This window comes from Bombina bombina, chromosome 1 (assembly GCF_027579735.1).
Source record: "Bombina bombina isolate aBomBom1 chromosome 1, aBomBom1.pri, whole genome shotgun sequence".
NCBI classification, from domain to species: Eukaryota; Metazoa; Chordata; class Amphibia; order Anura; family Bombinatoridae; genus Bombina; species Bombina bombina.
The window spans coordinates 1,558,536,751-1,558,557,797 of record NC_069499.1 but is presented as its reverse complement, the minus strand read 5'-3'; the positions used below and the strand labels follow the sequence as shown (position 1 = coordinate 1,558,557,797).

General features: G+C 38.0%; 1 protein-coding gene across 2 annotated transcripts in view; it reads left to right on the top strand.

Annotated features, from left to right (window-relative positions):
- The window catches only part of ST6GALNAC2 (ST6 N-acetylgalactosaminide alpha-2,6-sialyltransferase 2), a 172,875-nt gene extending 154,287 nt beyond the window's left edge, over positions 1–18,588 (top strand). For both annotated transcript variants that reach the window (XM_053709498.1, XM_053709492.1), the window contains 5 exons: positions 16,464–16,602; positions 16,768–16,871; positions 16,979–17,062; positions 17,571–17,670; positions 17,772–18,588. In XM_053709498.1, coding sequence (XP_053565473.1) covers positions 16,464–16,602; positions 16,768–16,871; positions 16,979–17,062; positions 17,571–17,670; positions 17,772–17,939 — 595 coding nt within the window. In that variant the 3' untranslated portion in view covers positions 17,940–18,588. The remainder of the gene's footprint in view (positions 1–16,463; positions 16,603–16,767; positions 16,872–16,978; positions 17,063–17,570; positions 17,671–17,771) is intronic.
- The last annotated feature ends 2,459 nt before the right edge of the window (positions 18,589–21,047 follow it).

The window sequence follows — 21,047 nt, the reverse complement described above, 5'->3', positions numbered from 1 at the left end:
TGCATGCCCTATCTGAATCATGAAAGTTTAATTTTGACTACACTGTCCCTTTAAATTTTATTATGCTTCATTTTATGATACAAGCAAATTGAAAGTTTCTTTTTTCATTGCATACGTTATCTGAATTGTCTCCCATGTATTTATTAATAAAGATAATCATAAGAATTTAAGAGATTTGTGGCGCCCGTTCTATACGCGCCACTACAGGCATTTCTCCCATAGCTGGCATCTGTTAGTGTCCAGCTCTGTCAGAGGAGACAAATAACAAACCGCAAACAACCAACAATCTTTCATGATTTGTATAGAACATACAATTTTAAACAACTTTCCAAGTTACTTTTATTATCAAATATGCTTCATTCTCTTGTTATCATTTGCTGAAGGAACAGCATTGCACTCCTGGCAGATAGATGAACACATCTAGTTAGCCAATCACAAGTGACATGTATGCAGGCACCAATCAGTAGTTAGCTCCCACTAGTGTAGGATATGTGCGTATTCTTTTTCAACCAGGGATAACAAGAGAACAAAGCACATTTTGAAAATAGATGTGAATTAAAAAGTGTATTAAAATGACATGCTCTATCTGAATCATGCTAGTTTTATATTATCCCTTTAAAGTAAAATGAATGAAATGAATAGCAATACTTTAAAATAATTTAGTGGATTTGCTTTTAGCTATTCGTTTAATTTTGCTCTAAAACAAATTATCAAAAATAAAAATCTGCTTTATAGATGTGCTGATGTCTGGCCAACTGGCACACTGAAAGTTTACGTTATCAGTCATATATTTGTGGGCGCATCTCTGCCGTCCGTGTACTTTTATGTTGGTAATTATAATAAAGCGTGTGTAATGTTATTATGCTAATTGTATTGCATACCTGTATTCCAATAACAAAAAAAGTGAATTGGCTTTTATGCCTTTGAAATATCTGTTTATCTTCATACTAAACTTAAAGTATAATTAAACACTGTAGGATTGCATGATCAGCAAATGAATAGTAAAAACACAATGCAATATCATTGACTCTGAATTTTATAAATGAGCAGTAGATTTTTTTTTTTCCGGTCAAATCTTGAAATGCCATCATCCTGGACCCGTGGATCATGTGACAGCCATAACTTATAGATAGATAGATAGATAGATAGATAGATAGATAGATAGATGTGTGTATCAATAAATAAGAGGATAAACATTTTTTTAAAGGGACAGTCTACACCAATTTTCATGAGGTTAGGCTGGGGAAAATAGGAACATCCCCTGCATATCAAGACACATTATACAGACAGGAGCTGCAGGGATCTGTATACATCAGTATACATCTAAAACTTTGGGGCTTGGTGGTTAGGAGTCTGAAAATCAGCACAATGTTATTTAAAAATAAAAACCATACATTGTTATAAAAACACACCCAGATGGGCTATATAAATGGATCATCTACAAAACATTTATGCAAAGAAAAATCTAGTGTACAATGTCCCCTTTTAGAGGTAGCTCCAGAACAGCACCGCACTACTGAGTTAGTTGAACATCTCTGATGGGCCCATGATAAGAGACATGTGTGTAGCCACAAATCTGTAGCTAGCTCCCAGTAGTGATTTGCTGCGCCTGAGCCCACTTAGGTATGCTTTTAAACAATGGATACCAAGAGACCAAAATAAATTAAAATGGTGTGCTATATCTGAACCAAATGTTTTGTTCTAATCTCATGTCAGGTTACTGCATGCCACAGCTTCTGTTTGCTAGGTATAAACCTGTAATTAAGCACAGATAGTCATTTGAAGGCATTAAAAGCTAATATGGTTCATTTATCCCACTTAAGTTGTAATGCTGACTGTGAGATTTTAGCATCAATAAGTCTTTTAAACCTAAATCCTGCTTAAAAAGTATTTTAATGACTGTCTGCTTAATTTTGTGTCTAGTTAACCAGAGAATAAAGATCCTAAAAATACCTAATAGCATCATTAGTGGTCATGTAATTAGAAAACTATTTGTTATCTATGAGAGTTTAATCCATTTTTGGTCATTACAGCAGGAGTGTTTGAGAGTATGTTTGATGCACAGTGTTTGTATTGACTAAGCATGGTCTAAGCTGAGTGGATCTAGGTAAAAAGGGGGTGTTGGTAGGATACAGGGATATAAAACCTTGTGCAATTACTTTTGTCTAGTATTGCAGTCAATTAAATGGACATGACACCCAAATGTTTAAAGTAATGCAGCACAGCTGTAAAAAGCTGATTAGAAAATATCACCTGAACATCTCTATGTAAAAAAGGAAGGTATTTTACCTCACACTTTCCTATGTATTCACACCCCACTTTAAAGAGACTTTAAGCAGCCAATCGGAAAGCCAACTTGCAAGGGAGTGTGCACCTAGCATGTGCAGGCACAGTCATGTTATTTTCCTATTCAGTTCTCATGAGACCACAGCAAAACGAAAGCATGACCTCAGCACTGTTAATGCTGATGGCTACTTTTTTGTTTGTTCTTTCAACATGCAGCTGGACAGCAGCTGAAGTATAACTGTTCACTCTGGTGAGCTTAAGACATTTTGAGGTAAAATATCTTTCCTTTTTACATAGAGATGTTCAGGTGATATTTTCATGTCGGCTTTTTACAGTTATGCTGCATCATTTTAAAGTGATTTAGCATATGAGTATTATGTCCCTTTAAATACAGCAGAAGTGCAAAATAAAAAGACAATGCAATAATACTATGTAGTAGATTTTTTTTCTGACAATTTTATTTTTTTGTCATTTAATGTCCCCACTGTATCATGTGACAGCCACCAGCCAATCACAGACTAGTTTATGTATACACTGTGAACTTGTGCACATGCTCAGTAATAGCAGTGCAAAATTAGATAATGGAAGTAAACTGGAAGTCTCTTAAAAAAACTGCATGCTCTTTCAGAATCAGGAAAGTTTAATTTTGACTTTAGTGTCCCTTTTAAAGGGAAAGTAAACGCTAAATACGTGTCATGCCCCGCCCCCTTCTCTAAGTATGGGTGCTGCCATTTTGGAACTTAGGTTGCACTGCAGGGATCTGAAGGAAAGTTGCTTGCATGTACAAGCACATCAGCATTAGAAAGTAACACGTTTCAATATGCTGGCACCCATGACTAGCAGGGGGAAGGGAATAACCTCAGTACTATGCTTAAAAAATGTATTTAGTGTTTAAGGTCTCTTTTAACATACAAACATTGTGTGAGTGCATTTTGCATACATTAATACCATGCTGTAATTGTTTATCAATGAACAAACTCCCCACACCAAATGCATTATTAAGCGGAGCCACAGTCATTTTGTTAACAAAACCTGCATTGTTCTGCATTACGTTATCTTATTACCTCTGCTGAGGCCACTCAGGGACAAATATGTAGCAGGATTAGGGATGTGAACTTTATTGTCAGAACTGGAAAACACACACATCTCAGAGTTAAAGGGACACACTAGTTAGTTAGCATTAGAGCATTTCATTTTTCCATAAGAATGTCCTTTTATAATAAAAAAATCAGATGACGCTGACTTCTGGTTGGGCGGAGCTTGCGAGTGGAAGCAAGGAGAAAAGCTCCGTGCTGTTGGCATTAAGATCTGCCGTGAAAACCACCTCCACCCGCTCTCCCACGCACAAACCTTGCTGGGCGCACTATAGCCGCAACCCCACCAGCTGGTATCGCAGCGTGAAGGGCTTGAACCCCTGGAAGGCCATTTACTATTGCGGCAAGATCGCTCCGGGGCGCCATCTTGGATAGGCCGCACCACACGCGCTCACAAGAAGTTCTGAGAATCACAGCACAGTCTGAAGGTGACACGCTTGAGGACTTTTTCAACACCTTAACGGCTCCCCATGATCCAGCAGCCATACTGCAGTCAGCAATCTAATCGGATGCACAAAGCAACAAACGGCTAAGTACTCCGTTTATGCACCTCTCATACAAGCCCTTATACCATACTGTAATGTGAATGCCCCCTTACTGGAACATACTCTCCTGCTAAAGAACAAACCCTTAGAGAAATACAACTGATACAGAGGGGATATTGGGGAGTTGGGCTGACGTTTTGCCATCTGGAAGTAAAGGGCACAGCATGACCACGTGTGTAATAACTCAGTAAATACATCGCTCTGCAATTCACAGACCAAATACTGGACTTTTATACTCAGATATTCTGGTATCCCTCAATGTGTACGCTTGATCTGTAGCAGGTTTTATTATTATACCATTGAAAGTAGCAGTAGGCGAAAACTTACTCACACACATGGTGGGCACCTTGGGATAGAACCCTGATCGAGGAGCATAACGCAAGCAGTGGGGGCCTAACTGGAGGATGAGCTATTACTGTTTTGCCACTAAAGAAGTTCATGGTGTGCGGCCCTGAAACTGAAAGATGTACACCTGGTCGTTTGTTCAAAGTACTTTGGGACTGTGATATGTGAACATTTACATGACCAATGCTGCGGGTCTGAAGTACAGCATAGGGAAACTGTGCCTTCTGGGCTGTGTGTCTAAAATTATACCTGATTTTGCAGACCATAAGAATACAGCTACACCTTGCTTTTTTTTCTTTCTGCCTAAATAAAACAATCAACAGCTGTACTACCGGATCTAAAAGTGTGAATGAAAATACAAGGCCTGTAGCAAGTTGTCATGGGAATAGATTGTTGACTCTCAGCCCTTATCATTCCCTATCATTTTTGTAACTACAAATGGACAGGTTCCTGACCTCACAAAGGATGTCGCAGAGGAATAAGCCACAAGAGAGGAGAGCTAAGGGTACTCCTGAAGCTACAGTACACTCCCCAACTGGGGTGACTGAGAATGGCCACTCTGAGGCCCCATCACAACCGGCGGAACAGCAGGTGACTACCCTGCTCCTTGCTAAATTAGATAACCTACAAAAAGTCATTGATTCCCTCAAGTAAAACAGTTTAATTTCAGACTGACAGTGGCAGAAAAACACATATCTGATCTTGAGGATGGCCATAATTCTGCTTCCACCCAACTGAAGGAGCCGATTCAGCAAAACACTTTCCTGCACCAAAAGATTGACGATTTGGAAAACCGCTCCCGCAGAAATGTCAGGCTGGTTGGCCTGCCAGAGAAAGTCCGTCCTTCTGAGCTCTTATACTTTGCAGAGCACTCCGTCCCTAATCTCTTAAAAGTCCCAGCTGAATTTATTCCAATGAAGGCAGAGAGGGCGCATAGAATTGGAAGACACAGGACCCATCCTTCTGGAAAAAAATGCCCCGCCAAGGGGGGTAATGATCAAGTACTTGAACTTTCAATCTAAAATACAGCTGCTAAGGGCATATCGCAAGCTTCAAATGCTCATCTATGAGGACAAACGCCTGTACCTGTTCCAGGACTACTCGGCCGAGATACTGAAGAGGAGAAAAGAGTTTGCACCACTGTGTACCTCGCTTCATAAGGAAAATAGGCAGGCCACGTTGCTTTACCCAGCTAGTCTACGCATCCACACGCTGCGGGGTCCACGACTCTTTGACACCCCCAGGGAGGCGCAGGAATTCCTGGACCATCATAAAAGCGCCCTCTCACCCCCCCGCAGAACAAAAACAACAAGACTCTCCTGGTTGATGTTTTTCTTGCCAGGTATACTCTGACAAGCTGTAGTACCCTGTTGTTGGGGTATGTTGATTGTACCAAACTTGAGAAACACTGAAGGATGAAGATTATCTCAGGTCGTATGGAAACTTATGTTTTACATGTTTAATATGTTGTATAGTGTTGGAATTGTTATGGTTAATATATGGTTTAGCTGTGAGGGATTGCCGGTCATTGAATGGGATGTCCATGGTTCCCCGCCCTTGCTGGAGAGGTGTAGATGCCCTTATGTTTATATTCTTATATATGGCTGTACATGATGACCAATCGTTTATTATGCCCTAATGATGGCTAAAATAATATCCTGGAATGTTGGAGGAATAAATTCCCCTATCAAATGAAAAACAATCCTGATGCATCTTAAAAATCCCTGTGCAATATCATGCTGTTACAGGAGAACCACCTTAACGCTAGTGAGCATGAAAAACTTAAAACAAACTGGATATCTGTGGTCCACTGCACCCCTTACAATAACTCCAGCAGGGGTGTGGCATTGCTGCTGCACAAAGGGTGAGATTGGGTACAAGATTGTAGACTCAAATGGCAGATTTGTGATACTCAAGCTGAAATGGCATGACCACTGGTATACTTATATGCAATGTTTATGGCCCCAATCACCATAGCCCAGGTTTTTGGCGGACCTTAGTCCCTTTCTTGGATACTAGAATTATTCTGGCAAGAGATTATGACTCCTAATTCGATACTTGATAGGTTTAGAGACCCAGAAAGGCCCCCCATGTAACCTCGCAATCCTACACTTCTAACACATATGCTCAGAAAATATTTGACACTTTATATAGATCTTATTCTGACATCTACCTCACTAGAATTTCTTATTACTGAAACTAAGATACATAAAATAACTATATTGGATCATGCCCCTGTTTCTATGAGACTATACCCAATTCCTAGCCCTTCTAACAAAAGAGTGTTCAGGTTTCCCTCCTATCTCCTCACCTCCCCAGATTTCCGGGCATTCCTTGTGAGACAATGGGATGATTTTGCAAATAACAACATAGCACACAAGCAGACCATAGAGCTCTACTGGGAAACAGCTAAGTCAGTTTTAAGGGGAGACATCATAGCTTATCTTACTAAAAAGAAGAAATCACAAGACAGCCATGAAAAGCAGTACAATGATGAACTGACAAGGGCCTATGTAAAATATCGGCAATCCCCAAATACACCAAATAGACTTGATTATTTTAAAAGGAGGAAAGAGAGACACGTTTCTCTTACAAAACACTATACACCAGGAGAATAGGAGACAGGGCAGATTTTTGAGGCACGGGAATAGAACGGGTAAATATCTTGCCTCATTAATCAAGATCAAGCAAGCCAACAGGGGTATCCCAGTTATTAAGAGAGGGGAATCCCTTACGCATAACACTGCTGACATAGTGGCGGAATTCACAGAGTTCTATACAGGCCTATACACATCACAGCCTGCCAATCTAGATGCACAAGATCATTTCTGGAAGAGAGTTGTTCTGCCCAGGCTCTCCACTGACCAGGGTGAGAGACTTAATGCTCCAATAGCACCGGAGGAGCTGTATTTTACAATAAAGTCCTTGGCTTTGGGGAAGGCACCAGGTTCAGATGGGCTTCCTACGGAATTTTACTGTATGCTCACTGATCAGATCACCCCCATATTAACTCACTTATTTAATACTTACTTCACCCACGCACAGCAGCCCTCTGTTAATTTCTCGGCAGCCAATATCTCGGTAATTCACAAATCAGTAGGGGACCTCACGCTAACCGATTCCTATAGGCCTATTTCCCTCCTTAAGGCCGACTATAAGGTATTGATGAAGCTTCTGGCCAATCGCCTTAAATTTCTATTACCCACGTTGGTTCACCCGGACCAGACTGGTTTTATTGCGGGGCACACTTCTGTAACTAATATCAGATGGGTACTTCATGCCGTTGCCCATTATTGGCTGGCGGGCAGAAGGGGAAGTGGACAGGACATACCGGAGGCCGTCCTGCTGTCTTTGGACGCAGAGAAGGCCTTCGACATGGAATCACTTGTTCCACACCATGGGAAACTTTGGAATCGGTGGCTGTTTCCTTGACTTTGTTAAAAATATATATAGCAGTCCTGTTGCATACCTATTAATTAACTATTACTCCCCTCCTGTGACATTACATAGGGGCACCCGGCAGGAATGTCCTTTATCTCCACTTTTATTTAACCTGGCTCTTGAGCCCCTAGCACTATACTTGAGAAAAATCTTCCCGGGTGTCGAAATACATTCTAACAAGATGCAGATCGCCCTCTATGCCGACGACATGTTATTGTTTGTCTCAGACCCTAAAACCTATATACCTAAAATATTAGAGGCAATTCGGTTATTTGGGGAGTTCTCTGGATATAAGGTAAACGTGGGCAAATCGGAGATCTTGTGGTTTTGGCGTGAAGAGGGAGGGAAATCACTCTTACCCATTCCGTACAGTCGATAACTATCTAACTTACCTAGGGATCCACATTGCAGCTGATCCTATCAAATGGTATGAACATAATCTTACCCCGATATTATGTAATATCAAAAGTGACTTAAATAATTGGCAACATCTGCCTCTTTTGTTGATGGGGAGAGTGCATATAATTAAAATGAACATACTGCCCAGACTACTCTACCCTCTGCAAATGCTCCCCATCCTTTTGTGACATGGAGACACAGCAGCTCTTCAGCATACATTCCGTAACTTCCTGTGGAAGGGAGGGAAACAGAGGATCAGTCTAGCCAAACCATATCTACCCTACATGAAAGGGGGCTTGGGCCTCCCTAATATCACATACTATAATTGGGCTGCCTTGGCCAAATTCATGTTAGACTGGCAGTTAAACACGCAGCATTTTTCTCCTGCACAACTGGAAAGCCCTCCTTTTCCGCAGATTTTGTTGGCTTTTATACCCCATGCCTCTGGCGCGGAGCTAACCCCTCAGATCAAATCACACCCAATGTTTAAGGACATAGTAAGAGCCTGGGCGTTAATGCATAGACATTTGGGGAGGGATCTTTCACATTCTAGCTACTTGCCTATATGTGGGAATCCTAGATTTCTGCCAGGTTTGATATACCCAGTTTTTCGTGGTTGGGAGAGCCTGGGAACTGCTAATATTGGTGCACTCTTGGACACATCTAATAAAAAATTTTTGCCGTTTGACACATTATGTAGGAGATACTCTCTTGCTCCAAGTCACAGATTTGCCTTCTTTCAGTTGTGCCACTATGTCAGTCAGATTTTAAAAGATTGTGCTACATTCTGGAGCGCTACACCATTGAACGTAGTCCACACTAGATTTAAAATAAATAGCTTTGCCATTTCCCCAATATATGAGTTGTTGATTCAGTCTAAAGATTCTGGGTCGCAGCAGGGTTTACTACGCATTTGGAACAAAGACACAACACGCATAATTCAACAGATGTGATATACTCCAGCCTGAAGCTGACTTGGACTTCCACTCTGGCAGCGGATCTCAGGGAAACCCAAATTAGGGTTATTTACCAGGATTATCTCACACCAAGTAGACTGAGTAAATGGAGGAGGGATTTCTCTAATGTTTGTGGCAAATCTTCCTTTCCAGACCCCAATCTCCTACACTATCTGTGGTACTGCCCTAAGGTCCGTTGATACTTGAGCTGTGTCTCTTATTGGTTATCGAAGCTTTTGAGTCAATCTATTTTACTCACTTTGCATAATGTGCTGTTTTTGAATATGCAACCAGATAATAAAAGTAACCAAAAAATGTTAACCATCTGTGTACTTCTAGCTAGAAAATGTATATTCTGTAAATGAATGACCAGATGCGCTCCATCTGTGTCACTTTTGGAAGAAATTTTTTTTTAAAAAAAAGAATCAGATGACAACAAACATATTATGAAATACAATGCTGTATAGTGCAAATCGGAACAACAATAAATAAATTGTTATGGCTGCTGGAAAGAGCAACAATAAATTGTTATGCAATTTTGCCTAATCTGGTAGCCAGAAAACAGAAAACTGCAAAATGTAGAAGGTTAAAACATGCCCATCTAATGCTGTGAGCTCATTACTGGTATTAGAAATATACCAGCCAACTCTGCAAAGTGCAGCTGTTACACTATGAAATATTAATAAATAATACAAGTAAATGAAAACATTTTTTGTTTTATTCTATAAGTAATTTGATGGGTAACAGCACTTCTCCATACTGCTTGACAAAGTTAGGAACCGCGCAGATACTAACGATTGAAAGGCAATGTCACTGTGAATACTTGTACGGTATCTATTTCACATTGCTCTGACTGTAACCATTCCAACATGATGACTGTCAGATATCAAGGTGGTGTCCTTCTTTGGAGATAGCACTGGCTGAAGCAGGACTGGAGGCGGAGTCATTCCAACATGATGACTGTCGGATATCAAGGTGGTGTCCTTCTTTGGAGATAGCACTGGCTGAAGCAGGACTGGAGGCGGAGTCATTCCAACATGATGACTGTCGGATATCAAGGTGGTGTCCTTCTTTGGAGATAGCCATGGCTGAAGCAGGACTGGAGGCGGAGTAGAGGAGGGGCTTTTGTCAGGTTACCCCTGTGTATATATTCCAAAAGCTGGTGCAAGTCTGCCTCAGGACTAAACTAAAGGACAGTTATGTATAAAACAATATTGTACAAAAGTGCAATTTAAAGGGACAGTCAAGTCAAAATAAAACTTTCATGATTCAGATAGAGCATGTCATTTTAAACAATGTTCTATTTTACCTTTATCATCAAATTTGCTTTGTTCTCTTGGTATTTATTGTTGAAACCTAAACCTAGGTAGACTCATATGCTAATTTCTAAGCCCTTGAAGGCTGCCTCTTATCTCAGTGCATTTTGACAGTTTTTCACAGCTAGACACTGTTAGTTCATGTGTACCATATATATAACATTGTGCACACTCTGGTGGTGTTATTTATGGGTCAGCACTGATTGGCTAAAATGCAAAATGTCTGTCAAAAGCACTGAGATAAGGGTCTGTCTGCAAAGGCTTAGATACAAGGTAATTGGTTAAATAAAACTGGGGAATGGGTAATAAAAGGATTATCTATCCTCTTAAACAATAAACATTTTCAAGTAGACTGTCTCTTTAAGTATCCACTCAAACTCAAAAATTGAGGAATTCATATAATTTGATCAGCATTTATCTTGTAGCTGTTAAAGGAAATGTGTACTGTAAAATTGTTTTCCCCTTAATTTTTTTATACCAGATGCAGAGTTTAAAATGTGTGGGAATATGTGCCTTTTGTTATAATTTTGTATATGAAATAACTGTTCCTGCTAATTGAAACTGCAACCCAAATAAATAGGCTGAGCTTGCAAGGAGAGCAGATTTTTTCATTAGCTTATCTATATATTCACACAATCCTCATCATATCTCTCACTGTTTACATAGTGAGACCAAAACTTAGAGCTCAAAGTTCTCAGTTCAAGCTAGATGATCTAAGAAGTCTTATGAGGTCAAAAATATTTTAAAACCTCAAATTTAAATTTGAAAGATATGTATCTCACTATGCCAAGTTCTGTAGGTGATGGAGAGACTCCTACTTTGCAGTATAAGGTGTAAAAAAAAAAATCTCTAATTTTGTGCGATTTCTCTCCATGCCGGAGTTTTTGATTATTGGCTCTAAGACAGAACAATGAAAAATGAACATTTTAGTATCTCTCTGTTACACCCCCTTCCACTAGGAATGTAACTTCTTCTAAAGCATATTCTTGTTTACATCGCTCTTCTATAATCAGTACTTAAAGGAGTATGAAACCCACATTTTTTCTTTAATTTTTCAGATAAAGAATACCATTTTTTTTATAAAGTTTCCAATTTACTTCTATTATCAAATTTGCTTCATTCTCATGTTATTCTTTGTTGAAGAGATATCTAGGTAGGTAGCGTGCATGTCTGAAACACTACATGACAGGAAATAGTGCTGCCATCTAGTGCTCTTGCTAATGTATAACATTGTTGCAAAACTGCTGCTATATAGTGCTGCTGACACGTGCACACTCCTGAGCTTACATCCTTGTAACAAAAAACAATGAAAATGTGATCATTAGAAGTAAATTGGAAACTTGTTTACAATTGTATATTCTATCTGAATCATGAAAGAAAAATGTTGGGTTTTATGTTCCTTTAAGAAATATTCATTATAGGTGTGGATATAAAGGACAAAAGCTGCTATTTCAAATAACAAAAGAAACGTAAAGAAGCTATTTGCAATCAATTGAATACACTCCAGCAGCTAAAAGGACCATTGGGAACTCATTAAAGGAAATAAAACACCACTGTACTCTGTCCCTTTTAACAGTTAAAAGGACACTAAACCTAAAAATTGTATTTCATGATTCAAGAAGAGAATACAATTTTAAACAACGTTCCGATTTGCTTCTATTATCTTATTTGCTTATTTTTTTAGATATCCTTTGTTGAAGAAATAGCAATGCACATGGGTGAGCCAATCACACGAGGCATCTATGTGCAGCAACCAATCAGCAGCTATGGAGCCTATCTTGATGTGCTTTTCAGCTGAGTATATCAAGAGAATGAAGCAAATTAGACAATAGAAGTAAATTAGAATTTGTTTTAAAATTTTATGCTCTTTCTAAATCATGAAAGAAAAAAAATTGGTTCTCATGTCCTTTTAAAGAGAAGTAAAAGAAAATGAAAAATGATCCAATCTTATTAGCTTGGAGAATGAGTGAGACGTGAGCTCAAGACAAGATGCGTCAGAAGGGGAATTAGAGTCTTTATGGAATCTTCATGTTGGAGCAAGATGTGGGTTTATTATAACAAAGCAAACATGAAAATCTTTTATACCTTTCCATAAAGCATTTTTCAGGATTGTTTCTTTAGTGTTCTCATATACTGAGCACCTCACGCATCTATAGATGAACTTCCCCAGGAGAATATTATTTTGTTGTTGTTGTTGTCTACAAGGGTCAGAAAACAAACAAATATTTAACCTCTTAAGGACATATGACGGAATTTTTCCGTCATAAAACAATTGAGCAAACTGAAAGCTGTGTCCTTAAAGGGTTAAAAAAAAAAAATGTAATCACAATGAAACAGCTTATAAAAAGTTAATATGAATGCTAAATGCGTTGAGAAATCAGAAACACTTGAGAAAAAAAAAAGTTACCAGCAGATAAGTTAATGTTTGGAAACACTGTAATATTAAGACACTTTTTACCTCTGTAATTGCCTTGTATCTAAGCCTCTGCAGACTGCCCCCTTATTTCAGTTCTTTTGAAAGACATGCAATTTAGCCCATCAGTGCTAAACTCATGAATAGCTCCACAGGAATGAGCCCAATGTTATCTATATGGCCATATATAGAGAGAGAGAGAGATATTATATATATATATATATATATATATATATATATATATAGAGAGAGAGAGAGAGAGAGAGAGAGAGAGAGAGAGAGAGAGAGAGAGAGAGAGAGAGAGAGAGAGAGAGAGAGAGAGAGAGAGAGAGAGAGAGAGAGAGAGAGAGAGAGAGATAGAGAGAGAGATATAGAGAGAGAGATATAGAGAGAGAGAAAGAGAGATATAGATATATATATATATATAGAGAGAGAGAGATATGTGTGTATATATATATATATATATATATATATATATATATATATATATATATATATATATATATATATATATATATATATATAGAGAGAGAGAGAGAGAGATAGAGAGATATAGATATATATAGAGAGAGAGAGATATGTGTGTATATATATATAGATAGAGAGAGAGAGATAGAGAGAGATAGATAGATGTAGTATTCTGAATGTGTGCAATCTCAATGTAGGGGAAGCCTTTTATTAGTGAAGGTTCCATGTCTGTCTATCCTCAAAATCCTTATACAGAGCAGCCTGTATATTATAACTATTGCTTACTATTCAGTTATCTTTGGACACCAAGGCCCTGTATTGAGTAGATATGCTACTGTTGTTTTCTATTTTCATTTAAAAAAAAGTTTCTCAATGCGTTTGAACACTGCTTTCTTTCTCAAATGCAATCATAAATGATGCAATTATGACTTCTGTTAAACAACAACAGTTTGTTGGGTGCTGATGATCACCGGTGATTTATTTAGTTAACAATCAGATATAACAGTATCAATGACTTTATTTATACACCAAACAAATGGATACTTTTAAAGCACTTAGACCAAACAATACCGAGCTTACGAGAGGATCAAAAAAGCATTTCAGGAGCCTGTCCTCATAGCCTCCAGCTTGCCATATCTTTTGTTCCTTTCATTATAACATACTGTCTCTGGATAATATCCATTGAGTCATTTTAAATATCTTTAAAGATAAAAAAATAATAATGCTTGTTCTAGTAATAAGTGTTTCCTTGTTCCATTTAATTATATGATTACTTTTGAAGTTTCTAATCTTGTGTAAATATCAATTTCTCATATAGGTTTTGGACTTCTTAATTTATATAATTGTGTCCACAGACATCCAGATACACATGCTCATATTTGTTAAAGCATGTAATATTTCTATTAGCAAGCTATATGCTTAACTTCCTCCTTTGTATTAAAGGGACACTGAACCCAAATTTTTTCTTTCATGATTCAGATAGAGCATGCTATTTTAAGCAACTTTCTAATTTACTTCTATTATCAATTTTAATTCGTTCTCTTGCTATCTTTATTTGAAAAAGAAGGCATCTCAGCTAAGGAGCCAGCAAATGTTTGCTTCAGGACCATGGACAGCACTTGTTTATTGGTGCTGACCAATCAGCAAGGACAACCCAGGTTGTTCACCAAAAATGGGCCGGCATCTAAACTTACATTCTTGCTTTTCAAATAAACATACCAAGAGAATGAAGAAAATTTGATAATTGGAGTAAATTAGAAAGTTGCTTAAAAATGCATGCTCTATGTGAATCACAAAAGAACATTTTGAGTACAGTGTCCCTTTAAACACATAAGTAAAGTTCCACTTGCACCTGTTTGAAGCAGTCAAACTGTATTAAACTTTCTTTAGCAGTAAGGGTTAAATGTGTGCAACATCAAGAAACTCAAACAGCTTAGCAATGGGTGGAAATGTCTCAGCACTTAAAGGGTTAAATACATAGTTTTCTAGGGTCAGTAATACAAAAAATTAGATGGTCTTGAATTGTAGCATGCCCCTTTAAGTCAGAAAAAATAGATACCGTATATTATATAAAACAATTTTGATGATTTATATTTCATTACAGTTGGTTTAAAAAAAATCCTAATATTCTTGGGGGGCGTGTCCATGCAGTGTTCCTGACAGGACGCATATCCTGAGCGCTCCAGCAGAATTTACACTAATCCGCCGATTCTTGTGCTCTAACAGCGAGATCTATCATAAAATCTTCCAGGAAATACCAACTCCTTTGTTGGTGGCCATAAACCAGCATTTCTCTGATATTGGGGACCCAGTTCGGAAATCTAAAGGCTAGGGCGGCAGCCCGCTAATAGGCATCCACCCCACCCCATATTTAATCTACATATTAGGCTGACGAGACGTATTTGGCATGTCACTATTATTTTTACATGTCTACCCGGTTCCATAATGGATCCTCTCTTGTGGTTGGCGGCCGGAGCCGTGAGAGGGAGGAAAGAAATAAGAAAAAAAGACATCTTAAGTTTGCTCCAAGCCTGTGATCCCTTCTAGATTGGGAACTACCCATATATCAATAATTCCATGAGTATCACAAAACTGTTTACGCCTATAAGCCTGCAGCCTTACTGTATTTATTGCTTATAATCCACACATTTTCCCCATACTCAGTGTGGGGCAGCAACCTAAATCCCCTTTAGAACTCTAAAGGCTGTGACACACTGCAAGTGATGCGGTGCGAGGCAAAGCAGCTGCCTCGCTTCACATCGCTTCTGAAGTTCAGATATTTCATCTCTGAGTGCTCAGCTACGCGACCTGACGCAGCAGAGTGCTCAGAGATGAAAAGGCAGGACACACTGAGCGCGCACAGCTGCATCTACACGCCGAGCGCCACTCCCCTTGCAGTGTGTCACAGCCTTTAAGATAGTACATATTTTATCTCTTTGTTACTATATAACAACATGCCCTTCCACCGAGTATAAGTCCCCTCCTTCCCATTTGCAATATGTCTGTGCAGGTTACAACATATCTTAACCCTAATATGGCATTAGATTATTTGGCTTTGGTCTTAATCTACATAAATCCATAATATCCCTGAATCTCACTCTTACATTATAATCAAAGATTCAAGAGTGCTCCAAACTCATATGAAAAGGGACAAACATGAGGATTATTGTCTATGAATTATGCAAATGTCTCCTAAGCATTGTTTGTAATATTGTTAAGCATATTTTCTCTCCTGTTTGTACGATGCAACTCCTCAATAATAATATATATATATATATATTCTAAATTCTCTTGAAAAAAAATCATTATATTCTTAATCATATTAAGACCGTGGTTCCAGAATCGTCAAATCCAAAATAATATTAGAGAAAAGTGGACAGCCTTGTCCATTCTGATTGATAAATTTAGATGAAAAGATCCATGGGCCAAAAAATATGGCATGCGGTTGCTAAACAGTCCCATTTAATATTGTAATATAAAACTGATTATAGTGTCCAAGGTCATTCTGTGTTGTCCACATAATGAAATAACTTTTTAAAGACCTTTCTCTGGAATTCTAATTTCCTCTTCAATGTCCATATGCTCCATTTTTTTTTTTACCTTTAATCTATTCTCCTCCCCATCATTTTCTTCTCCAGTCTATTCCCTCCCCTCGTGTGCCCCCCACTCAGTAACAATCTGTCATTATGTCCCAAAAACAGGCTGAATGGAGCAATAACTGAAGGCTTTGAGAAAGATGTTGGTACTAAGACTTCATTCTATGGTTTCACTGTCAATACCATGAAGAACTCACTAATTGGTTACCAAGAATATGGCTTTAAGGGTACTCCGAAAGGTCTGGTGAGTAGGCAGCTCAAAAACAAAACACAATAAGGACAATGATACAGGAAGTTGTTTTAATAGCCAACTAAGTAGATCACAAGCAGAAAAAATCATATACTCAATAATTAATAATAATTATAGGCTGTTTCTTTTGCACTAAAGCCCATGTTTGTGTTATTTTAGGGAGTCCGATACATTTTCATACCCTCTGACCTGCGAGATTACATTATGCTACGTTCTGCCATCTTAGGTGTTAAGGTGCCTACTGGTTACGATAAAGGGGATGAGTAAGTATAAAACTTCATTTAATGCGAGTGTCTCATTGACATGCTTCTAAAGGTATTATCAAAGTTCATGGAACAGAATTTTATTTTTCACATCTCCCATCTCATAGGCCAACTGAATATTTTGGACCAATTCCATCACCCAAGAAATTCAAATTCCTGCACCCAGATTTTGTGTACTATCTCAAAGAAAGGTAAATATACACTTATTTGTTGAGTATCCTTTAATTTTAAACTGCCAGTATTAAGGAGTTAAGGACACCAATAAAGGTTTTATTGTGATGTATATTTAAAGACTTAAAGGTACATAATACTCATATGCTAAATCACTTGAAACTGAAAATGTCACTTAACTCTCATGAGATTTCATAGTAAACTTCCTTAAATTGAATAGGAAAATAAAATGAGTGTGCATGAGGCAAGCTCCCTTACTGGTCCCGGGACAGGCATACTGATTTGCTGCTTAAAGTCCTTTACAATGGGGTGTGAATACTCAGGACATTTTGAGATGTTCAGCTGATATTTTCTAGTCAGCTTTTTACAGCTATGCTGCAGCACTTTCAAGTGTTTCAACATTTGGGTATCATGGCCCTTTAAATTGAAAATATTTCATTCATGAACTCTGAATGACTCTTCTTGCTCTTATTTTTACATGTATTTATGTTAAAGTTCCTAAATGCCCCTTTTTGTGTGTTTTCCCAGTTTCCTAAAATCAGAGCTATTAAAATCAGAATATGCCAGCCTGTATATGCCGAGCACAGGGGCTCTGATGCTGCTAGCTGCTCTACACAGCTGTGACAAGGTAAGGAAGTCCACTATTCCCATTTCAATATTATTTGCCATACTATCACTATTACTTCAGGTTATTGCCAACATAATTTTTTGTCTTCATTTTTTTTGCAGGTCAGTGCCTATGGATTCATCACTCAAAATTACAATCAGTTCTCTGATCATTATTATGAGCGACAAAAACAGCCACTTATTTTTTATGCTAATCATGATATGTTGATGGAGATGAAGCTATGGCAAACTCTACACAAGAAAGGGATAATGTGGCTGTACCAGAGGTGAGAGGAGACCAGCCGCCATGTATTTCATAATTTATATTTGTGGAAAGCCTGAAAACTCCATATGGATGTTTAGGGGGAATGTGAATCAAGACGCCTCACCCAGGGTTCATTTGTGGACATTTTTTTGTGACTTTGGAGGAGACTCCCAATGCAAATTAGCTTCTACAGTTTTATGTGTGCGAGCTACACTGAGCCTCTGGACTGAAGGGCCTCTCCAATTTAAATTACCATTTCCATTGCTTTTGAGCAAACAAAGGATTGTCATACATTTCTGCCATTTCCAGATTTGAGGTATTATGAAATGCATACACTTTATAGGTTAAATGGACTGTGGTCTTATATTACCTCTCTTTGTTCAAATTTTTAAAAAATGCAAATAAGTTTACACTTTATTTTAACTTGCAGACAAAGTTTATATGTAATTTGTTAATGAGCTATTTTACTGAGTTCCTGTTCTGCAGGGACATCAGAACGTACCGTCATTTCTGTGACTCCAGTTTAAATGATGGTTTCCATGGTAAATGGAATCTTTGATCTGTGCCTTCTTTTATCCCCTATGTGACTAGAGGGGAGCTAATGTGAAGTTTATAAACCCCTTTTGGGGCCTTTATAGAGATTATTTTTAAAATAAAGTTTTTATATATATATAATCCAGTAGTCTGTTTTTTTTTTATATTACATTGCTGTATACAACACATTCTAAACCAAATTATTGTTACTTATTGATATTGATATTAAAGGGACATGAAACGCAACATTTTCTTTCATGGTTCAGTTAGAGCATACATTTTCTTTCATGTAATTAGCAAGAGTCCATGAGCTAGTGACGTATGGGATATACATTCCTACCAGGAGGGGCAAAGTTTCCCAAACCTCAAAATGCCTATAAATACACCCCTCACCACACCCACAAATCAGTTTTTACAAACTTTGCCTCCTATGGAGGTGGTGAAGTAAGTTTGTGCTAGATTCTACGTTGATATGCGCTCCGCAGCAGGTTGGAGCCCGGTTTTCCTCTCAGCGTGCAGTGAATGTCAGAGGGATGTGAGGAGAGTATTGCCTATTGAATGCAGTGATCTCCTTCTACGGGGTCTATTTCATAGGTTCTCTGTTATCGGTCGTAGAGATTCATCTCTTACCTCCCTTTTCAGATCGACGATATACTCTTATATATACCATTACCTCTACTGATTGTCGTTTCAGTACTGGTTTGGCTTTCTACAAACATGTAGATGAGTGTCCTGGGGTAAGTAAGTCTTATTTTCTGTGACACTCTAAGCTATGGTTGGGCACTTTTCTAAATATATGTATTCAAACATTTATTTGCCTTGACTCAGGATGTTCAACGTTCCTTATTTTCAGACAGTCAGTTTCATATTTGGGATAATGCTGAATTTTTCATTTTTTTCTTACCTTAAAATTGACTTTTTTTCCTGTGGGCTGTTAAGCTCGCGGGGGCTGAAAATGCTTCATTTTATTGCATCATTCTTGGCGCGGACTTTTTTGGCGCAAAAATATTTTTCTATTTCCGGCGTCATACGTGTCGCCGGAAGTTGCGTCATTTTTTTGACGTTTTTTGCGCCAAAAGTGTCGGCGTTCCGGATGTGGCGTCATTTTTGGCGCCAAAAGCATTTAGGCGCCAAATAATGTGGGCGTCTTTTTTGGCGCTAAAAAATATGGGCGTCATTATTGTCTCCACATTATTTAAGTCTCATTATTTATTGCTTCTGGTTGCTAGAAGCTTGTTCACTGGCATTTTTTCCCATTCCTGAAACTGTCATTTAAGGAATTTGATCAATTTTGCTTTATATGTTGTTTTTTTCTATTACATATTGCAAGATGTCCCAGATTGACCCTGAGCCAGAAGATACTACTGGAAAATCACTGCCTGGTGCTGGATCTACCAAAGTTAAGTGTATCTGCTGTAAACTTGTGGTATCTGTTCCTCCAGCTGTTGTTTGTAATGAATGTCATGACAAGCTTGTTAATGCAGATAATATTTCCTTTAGTAATACTACATTACCTGTTGCTGTTCAATCAACATCTAATACTAGTGTTCCGGTTAACATAAGTGATTTTGTGTCTAAATCCATTAAGAAGGCTATGTCTGTTATTCCTCCTTCTAATAAACGTAAAAGGTCTTTTAAAACTTCTCATTTTTCAGATGAATTTTTAAATGAACATCATCATTCTGATTCTGATAGTGGTTCCTCTGGTTCAGATGATTCTGTTTCAGAGGTTGATGCTGATAAATCTTCATATTTATTCAAAATGGAATTTATTCGTTCTTTACTTAAAGAGGTTTTAAATGCATTAGAAATAGAGGATTCTGGTCCTCTTGATACTAAATCTAAACGTTTAAATAAGGTTTTTAAATCTCCTGTAGTTATTCCAGAGGTTTTTCCTGTCCCTGATGCTATTTCTGAAGTAATCTCCAGGGAATGGAATAATTTGGGTAATTCAATTACTCCTTCTAAACGTTTTAAGCAATTATATCCTGTGCCAGCTGACAGATTAGAGTTTTGGGACAAAATCCCTAAAGTTGATGGGGCTATCTCTACTCTTGCTAAACGTACTACTATTCCTACGGCAGATAGTACTTCCTTTAAGGATCCTTTAGATAGGAAAATTGAATCCTTTCTAAGAAAAGCTTACTTATGTTCAGGTAATCTTCTTAGACCTGCTATATCTTTAGCGGATGTTGCTGCAGCTTCAACTTTTTGGTTGGAAGCTTTAGCGCAACAAGTATCAGATCATAATTCTCATAGCATTGTTAATCTTCTTCAACATGCTAATAACTTTATTTGTGATGCCATCTTTGATATCATTAGAGTTGATGTCAGGTATATGTCTCTAGCTATTTTAGCTAGAAGAGCTTTATGGCTTAAAACCTGGAATGCTGATATGTCTTCTAAGTCAACTTTGCTTTCCCTTTCCTTCCAGGGTAATAAATTATTTGGTTCTCAGTTGGATTCTATTATCTCAACTGTTACTGGAGGGAAAGGAACTTTTTTACCACAGGATAAAAAATCTAAAGGTAAATTTAGGTCTAATAATCGTTTTCGTTCCTTTCGTCACAATAAGGAACAAAAGCCTGATCCTTCATCCT